Source organism: Bidens hawaiensis, unplaced genomic scaffold, assembly GCF_021521415.1.
Source record: "Bidens hawaiensis isolate Kalapana, Puna unplaced genomic scaffold, B.hawaiensis_p1.1 tig00034783_1, whole genome shotgun sequence".
Taxonomy (NCBI): Eukaryota; Viridiplantae; Streptophyta; class Magnoliopsida; order Asterales; family Asteraceae; genus Bidens; species Bidens hawaiensis.
The window spans coordinates 102,693-110,807 of NW_027496051.1; the positions used below are offsets into that span (position 1 = coordinate 102,693).

Consider the following 8,115-nt stretch of genomic DNA (forward strand, 5'->3'; position numbering starts at 1 on the left):
GCGAGGATGGTCAATGGGTGGTCCATGACAGCCTGGTGCTTAATGTTCCCTCAAACTTTAACAGGGGGGGCGAGGGTCTGCTTCGACAGTCTAGAGCCCGGTAGTATCGACAGTTATGAAGAACTAAGAGGGAAATTCCTGCGGAATTTCAGCCAACAGAGGAAAGCTATGAAAAACCCCAACGAGATCCTACACATCCAAAGAAGAGATGAAGAAAGGATAGAACAATTCATGGACAGGTATGTGGCCGAAAGTATGAACATTAAAGGCATCCCAGAAGTCATGAAGATTAGCGGGTTCATAAATGGGGTAAGGTTCTCCCAGCTCACGGAAAAACTGGGGGAAGATTTCCCCACCACGTTTGATCAACTCATGGATCGAGTATGAGCGTTTGTAAGGGGAAAGGATACAGGGTCCAAACTACGGGAGTGGGAAACAAAGAAGGGACCCCAGAAACCCCCAATCGGAAAAAACACAGGTAACTCTAGCCCCAGCAAGGTGCGAACGCCGTTCAGTGGGTCTCGATTCACCCCGTACCGACCAGTGGGAGGCCATTCCGGGTACGTACCATCGACGACATATCACCCCCCAGGTTTCTTAACCCGAGACCGGAGGGAATGCGATACCGGCCTCCACATGGGGAGAAAGCGCATCCAGGAGGAGAAGACGTGCTGGCTGCTGATAAAGCTAAATACCCTGCCAAGACGCCCGGACCGTTCAAGCATGCATATAAGCCCAACCCGACGGGATACTGCAATTACCATAAAAGTTCCGGTCATACAACCGAAAATTGCGTGCAGTTGAAGAGATTATGGGAAACGGCCCTCAAGACGGGACAATTGCCCCTACCCGCAAGAGAACCGCCGTCTAGGTGGAAAGAGGAAGATGAGGACCGAAACTTCGTAGATATGATACAAAGAAGGGAAGAAGGGGGAGAGCCAGGAAGGGCCCTAAAGATGGGAAGAAGGGAATTCCCACCCGTAAGCATGACCTGGGTAAGAGAGGAGATTAACTTCCCCTGAATAACCAAGAAGGAGGCTAGGGAAATGCCTTTAAATATATCAGCTAGCGTAGCTGGACATCGAGTAGCACGAGTACATGTAGACGGGGGCAGCAGGTAGAAGTGATGTACGAACATTGTTTCTTGAGGTTACAAAGGGAGGTCCGAGAGCGACTAGAGGAAGACATATGCCCACTGATGGGATTCTCAGGGGAGGTGGTGGAACCATTGGGGTCTCTCACCTTACCATTCACTCTCCGAGAGGGAGAAAAAACCCGGACAGTTCACATTCGTTTCTCGATGGTCCGGGCCCCTTCAAAATACAATATCATTCTGGGCAGGCCAGGTATGAAAGCACTCCGAGCGGTTCCCTCAACCGTACATGGATGCATGAAGTTCCCCACCCCCAAAGGGGTCGCCACCATTCGGTCATCTACAGAGATAATAGCCGGAATTGGCAGGGGAGGGAAAGAAAAGACAGGAGTGGAAGAGTGGGTCCTTAATGGAGACCAACCGGGTCAGACTGTTCGAATAGGGTCCCAACTCTCGGATAAAGGGAAGGCAGGTCTGAAAGAGGTGTTGCTACACAACGCAGATGTGTTCGCCTGGACCCATAAAGATATGACGGGGGTCCCGCGAGACCTCGTACAGCATACCCTAGACGAGTTCCACTGGATGGAGCCCGTCAAGCAGAAAAGAAGAAGTTTGGGTCTACAGAGAAGTTGAGCCGTCCGAGAGGAGACTGCCAAGCTCGTACAAGCAGGAATAGTGTGGGCGGTCCAGTACCCAAGGTGGATTCCAAACCCTGTTATGATCGCCAAATTGGACAACAGTTGGCGTATGTGTGTGGACTTCAAAGATCTCAACAAGGCTTGCCCCAAAGACTCCTACCCACTCCCAGAGATCGAAAAGAAGATAGAATCGCTAACGCAATACCCGCTCCGATGTTTTCTAGACGCATACAAGGGTTATCATCAGATCCAAATGAACCCTCAAGACGAGGAAAAGACGGCGTTCTGCACTAACGAGGGAACATTTTGTTATACAAAAATGCCTTTCGGGCTCAAGAACGCCGGAGCCACCTATCAATGATTCATGGACCGTTTATTCGAACAACAAAAAGAAAGGAACATGGAGATTTATGTGGATGACCTAGTTATTAAGAGCAAAGATGAAGAGGGAATGCTAAGAGACATTCGGGAGACCTTCAATACCCTCCGGCAAGCCAACATGAAGTTAAATCCCAACAAGTGCTCGTTCGGGGTCGAAAAGGGGAAGTTCCTAGGGGTATTGATCACCAAAGAAGGGTTTCGAGCCAATCCGGATAAGATAGAGGCGCTGATGCAGATGGAACCCCCGAGGAACCTCAAGGAAGTGCAAAGACTAAACGGGAGGCTGATTGCCCTTAATCGTTTTCTCTCGAAAATTGCAGATAGGACTCTCCCCTTCATGGTGGTCCTTAAGAGATGTATGAAAAAGAACAAGTTCTGGTGCGCCGGGAGGCAAATGAAGCTTTCCGGGAATTGAAGTCTCATTTATGCGAGCTTCCTTTAATTACCTCACCACAACCGGAAGAAATGTTAACCCTCTACCTGGCCTGCACAGACCAAACGATCAGCTCCGCGCTCATGGTAGAAAGAGGGGAGGCGCAGGTCCCCATATATTTTGTCAGTCGGACCCTAAAGGGACCGGAGGGGAGATACTCTTTAATCGAATAGCTGGTATTGTCCTTGGTTTATACAGCCAGGAAGCTGAGGCGGTATTTCCAGGATCACAAAGTCCAAGTCCTGACCGATAAACCCCTACAACGGATACTGATGAAGCCCGAGACATCGGGGCGACTCGCGAAATGGGATATTGAATTGGGGGAATATGCAATCGAGTACAAGCCCCGAGCAGCTTTCAAAGGACAGGTAATAGCTGATTTCCTCACGGAAGATCGGTCGTCGGGAGAGGAAGAACTGCCCGGAGAACTACAAGACAGTAAGGAGGTTTCAGCATCAAGGGGCATCGATAGTCAAGGAAATGAGGAAGAATCGGTCTGGAATCTATACACCGATGGGGCGTCTAATGAAGATGGAAGTGGAGCGGGCCTCATCCTCATTAGCCCCGAAGGGATTGAGTTGACGTACGCGGTACGGTTGACCTTCCCTAGTACCAACAATGAGGCCGAATACGAAGCTCTATTAGCCGGGTTGAGAGTGGCGAGGAAAATCCCAGTAAAACGTATCCGGGCCCATGTAGACTCGCTACTGGTAGCCAACCAGGTCAGTGGGGACTACGAGGCCAAGGATCCTAAGATGGTGGAGTATCTAAAAAAGACGAAAGAATTAATGCAAAGTTTCCGGGAGGCTACGGTAGTGCACATATCTCGGGGGCAGAACAAGAAGGCAGACGCTTTAAGCAAATTAGCCTCGGTCGCTTTTGATCATCTGGCTAAAGACGTCAAGGTGGAAACCCTCGAATGATCTTCGATTGGGGTTGATGTAGTGGCGAGTGTAGAGACACCGAGATTTTCTTGGATGACCCCTATCCTCTGGTATCTACAAGACGGAACAGTGCCCGAGGATAAACAGGAAGCACGCAGGCTCAGAATCAAAGCCCTGCAATACGAGATCATCGGAGGGACTTTATATCGGAGATCTTACTTGGGCCCCTCGTTGAAATGTATTGATTATGAAGAAGCAGAGTATGTCATCCGGGAAATTCATGAAGGCATATGTGGAATGCACATGGGAGCTAAAATGGTGGCGGCGCGGGCCATGCGGGCCGGATACTATTGGCCAGCCATGTTCCTCAGCGCCCTGCGAGAAATACGCAAATGTCATAACTGCCAGATCTATGCCCCCAGTAACCAGGAAGCCGAAGCTCAACCTGATCCCAGTCAGCTCCTCCTGGCCGTTCAGAAAATGGGGTGTTGACCTCGTTGGCCCATTTCCCGAGGGATCCGGAAGGGCTAAGTTTTTAGTGGTGGCGATCGACTATTTCACCAAATGGGTGGAAGGTAAACCCCTCACCACGATTACCGGGTTGCAAGTTAAAAAATTTGTATAGGAGAACATAGTCTGTTTTTTTGGGATTCCCCATACTCTTATAAGCGATAACGGGAAGCAGTTCGAGGGGGAGTTTTCCGAGAATGGTGCGAACAGTTGCAAATCAAGCAGGTCTTCACGTCGGTCGCTCACCCACAGGCGAACGGACAAGTCGAAAGAGCCAACCGGAGCATAGTAGAGGGCATCGCCAACCGGTTGGGACGAGGACGAGAGGCATGGCTTGAGGAACTGCCACATGTTTTGTGGGGTCACCGAACGATGCCCAAGGTCAGTCACGGGGAAACACCTTTCAGCCTAACCTACGGAACCGAGGCAATGATCCCGGTGGAAATAGGTATGCCGTCCCTCAGGATGCAGTTAACCGAGGAAGAAAACGAGGATGACCTTAGACTGAATTTGAATTTGATTGAGGAAAGAAGGGAGGCTGCAGCAAGACGAGAAGTTGAATATAAGAAGGCTATGGAGAAGTAATACAACTCCAGAGTAAGAGAAGTTAAATTCAAAGTGGGAGATCTGGTACTCCGGGAAAATGAAGCCAGCAGACTAAAAAAACAAGGGAAACTGGGACCTCGATGGGAGGGACCCTACCAAGTCATCTGGGCCAGAGATAAAGGAGCCTACAAGTTGGCATACCACACGGGCGAAGAAGTGCCCCGTACTTGGAATGTTATGCAATTAAAAAAGTACTATGCTTGATAAACTCCCCAGGTGAGAATGAGGGCGGGAAACATGAAAAATGGCCAAGTTTAGAGTTTTTTTTTGTTTTTTGTGATATTCGGCTGTGTATTCCTAAGAGTAAATGCTCTCGATCGGATAAACACCTCTCCGAGAGGAAATCTATGTGTTAGATTGTGAACGAACTACCTTTTTGTATGATTATTTCATGTAATGCAATCTAAAAAGTTGAGAAACACGAGACTCAAAACAGTTTTTATGCTCTCTCTAAGAGAGCCGGTCAGTAAAATATTAAAGTGTCAACCCCCGAGGTGACATCATAACTAAAGCTAGCAATACTCTTCCGTCATGAAAGGCGGGAAGAAGGCCTCGCCGATAGGCTATATGGTTAACCGGTTACAAAGAAAATCCTAACATGGGATGGCAAAACAACCAAACAAAACCAAAGCATCATTATCGTTAATTCGATTAAAACCAGGGGGCTGTCAAGCTAGCCCCTTTAACAAGTCCAACCCTTTTTAGGGGAAAATTTAAAGACGCTAAACATAAGTCCTCCGGGGTCGATTTAATACAGTCTTATCCATACAAAATACTTCCAAAAGAAACGCAAAAGACTACCAGGTACACTATCAAAGCCTTCCACAGTCCAACAGCGATCACGGTGGAGAGGGACTTGGAGGATCAACCACAGAGGACATTTCTTGGATCTCGCTCACCGATATGCCAGGGTTGGCAGAAAGCTGCTCCAGGAAGGGGGGCTCAAAGACGTTGTAAGCAACGAAGGCAGCTTCTGCTTCTGACTTAGCAGTCTCCGAATAAGTTGGAACCTCATCAAGGGGCACCTCCTTGGCATGATAATCATACCCTGCCCTAAGACCATGTTGATACCCTGACGAAAAGACCACACGAGTCATAGTATCACGGACCAAGCAAGTATCACGGCAAGACCGGGCCCTCCAATGGACCAGCTTGAACCCATCCCTAACCATCCAAACCCGATCAGCGTGAAGGCCAGCACATTCCTGCTTTAACTTCTCACATTGCTCCTGAAGCTCCCCGACCAGTCGTTCTTTGTGCGCCTGGATGGCCGCCACTTCACTCCTGAACCTCTCACAATCATCATGCACCCGTTGACAATTCGCTTCCATCTGCCCCATAAAAGCACACAGAATCAACTCAGTTACCCCAAAAAGGAAAAACGACAAGGTAAAGGAAAAAAGAAAGAGTACCTCTAGGAACCTTGCCCGATCAGCCTGGTTCTGGGACAACTCAGCGTTGAGCCGTGAGATCTCGTCTTGTGCCTGTTGAAGATTAGTTTTCAACGCGGGTACCTCCAGAGTCTTCTCTTGAGCCAGCAAAACCTATTGCCTCAAACGCTTGATTTTTTCTTTATCCTTCACACCCGAATGCTCAAGTTTCCGAACTTCCTACTGAAGTTGTTGCAATGCCTCATCATCCTCGATCATCATTTGACGAGCTGTTGCTCCTAAAGCCAAGCCTCGATACAAATGGGTCCCATAATCTCCAATCAAACGGTCTCGATTCAAAGCACGAAGATGACCTGAATCCACCGGAGGAACGACATGGGTAAGGAAATCGTGAGCCTGCTCGGGAGTCATCACCGAAGAATGCACATCTAGACTCCATTTCGGCACGAACACGTTTTTTGGCCCACCTGAGAAGGACAAAGGCACCTCTAGGGAAAGGGAATTGGAACCCTCCGGCTGCTTTCCCGAAGAACCGAAGGGAGTTGAGCCGGGTTCAGCATGCACCGGTGTGCTTCCCGGGGTTGCAACAGGAAACTCAAAGTCACTCTCCAAATCAACAGTCACCGTAGCAGTGTTAAACGGGTGGGAGGAAGATGATTGACCCGGACAGGAGCGTTTCGCATTTCTCAGACGATGTTTCAGAGAAGTGTCATAGACACCAACCAACGGATGCTTACGGGAAGAAGTCCCTGGGGTTCCTGAGAGAGAAGTGACGGTCAGCTGGCCAGAAGAGGCCGATTCAGTCCCAGAACTCGAGGGAGGTGTCACGGGAACATGCACAAACTCAGCAGCTGTCAAAGTACCTTTCAGTATGGCGTCTTTCAAACTCATTTCTGCACAAAAAGAGGAGAGCACAACAATAAGCACGGTAGCATAAATAATAAAAAACACAAGAGCATCTAAAAACAGGAAAGGGGAGGTAAAAAACCTCGGTTACTTCAAATAAAGCTGGTCGCGTGGCAGGATCTGGCCATAGACGGCTCAATCCTGCCATATAAAGCAGAGGATCGGGAAAGGTCTTAGTTTCAGTAGGGCAAGTGATAAGAGAATTATACAGATTATCTTGAGAAGACGGAGAACGAGGAACATCATCATGAATATCGAAATCCGTACGGCGATGACTGACAAGCCCGGGAGCGAAAGCAGAAGTCACAAAAAAGAAGCTGTTTTTCCAGTCTTTGGGACTAAACCCAGTGGGAATTTTGGAACAACAAGCCGGGTATCTATTTGCCGGACGTCGTTCGAAAGTGAACCAATCACCGTCGATTTTAAGGCGGTAAAATCGACGAAACAACGACACTGTGGCAGAACCCCCCATAGCCTGACAGGCCACCTCGAAATGAGTAACTCTGAGGAAGTCTAATGGATGAACTTGCGAAAACCCTAGTTTGTGGAATTTTAACAGAGCCATTTGGAACTCGGTCAAGGGGTAACGTATGTTGGCGTACTCTAGGTTGTGTGTGTACAATGCGATCAGTTTCGGTCGGCTGAGGGTGGTTTCTCTAGGACCAGGGAGAACGGGTGATAAGGATAGAGGGATACGATAGCGAGTACACAGTTGGAGCATTTGTTCTTGAGTCAAAGTAGAGGTTATCGTGGATAAACCATCTTGACTCATGGTCAGATAGAAGAAGCGAAGGGAAAATAGGAGATACTAACCTGTGAAAGATGATCGATCAAACGAAGGGGAAAGGTCGCCGGGGAAAGTTGAAGAAGATAGAGAGAGAGAGATGTATGGGATGATTTATGAAGATGGGACAGGGGGAAAGTAAGATGTTAATTACAGTATGGAGAAGCGTGCGGTTCAATTAAAGCCACACGTTTTTACCGCATGACAGCTAGCTTCGGAAGGCCTAGACAAAGGGGTGAGCCCAATATAAAGATGCGAGCCCAAACAGAAAATGGCCTACGAAGAAAAGAGGATTTAGTATAACACCCATATCATAAATAATATGGGCCTTATACTAGGGGACTTGAAGAGACTACATGGATTTCAGCCCACCAAAAGCCCAAAGAAGCAGACCAAGCCCAAGAAAGGCCCACGAACTCTTAAGATAACAAGACAAGGCCAAGTTTTAAGGGTCGTTGTTAGCCTGAACCTCACAGGAGAACTGAGGCG

General features: G+C 48.5%; 2 protein-coding genes across 2 annotated transcripts; both read left to right on the forward strand.

The window, feature by feature from the left end:
- The first annotated feature begins 2,817 nt into the window (after positions 1-2,817).
- LOC143586717 (uncharacterized) lies at positions 2,818-3,468 on the forward strand. Its single transcript, XM_077068195.1, has one exon. It carries the CDS (start codon positions 2,818-2,820, stop codon positions 3,466-3,468), a length of 651 nt encoding a protein of 216 aa, XP_076924310.1.
- Positions 3,469-3,522: 54 nt separating this feature from the next.
- On the forward strand, positions 3,523-3,921 carry LOC143586718 (uncharacterized). Its single transcript, XM_077068196.1, has one exon. The coding sequence runs from the start codon at positions 3,523-3,525 to the stop codon at positions 3,919-3,921; it is 399 nt and encodes a 132-aa protein (XP_076924311.1).
- Positions 3,922-8,115: the final 4,194 nt, after the last annotated feature.

What these genes read in the sequence shown, in the direction of transcription:
- LOC143586717 (XM_077068195.1), top strand. Translation starts at nt 2,818, where the DNA reads ATGAAGCCCGAGACATCGGGGCGACTCGCGAAATGGGATATTGAATTG.
- LOC143586718 (XM_077068196.1), top strand. Translation starts at nt 3,523, where the DNA reads ATGACCCCTATCCTCTGGTATCTACAAGACGGAACAGTGCCCGAGGAT.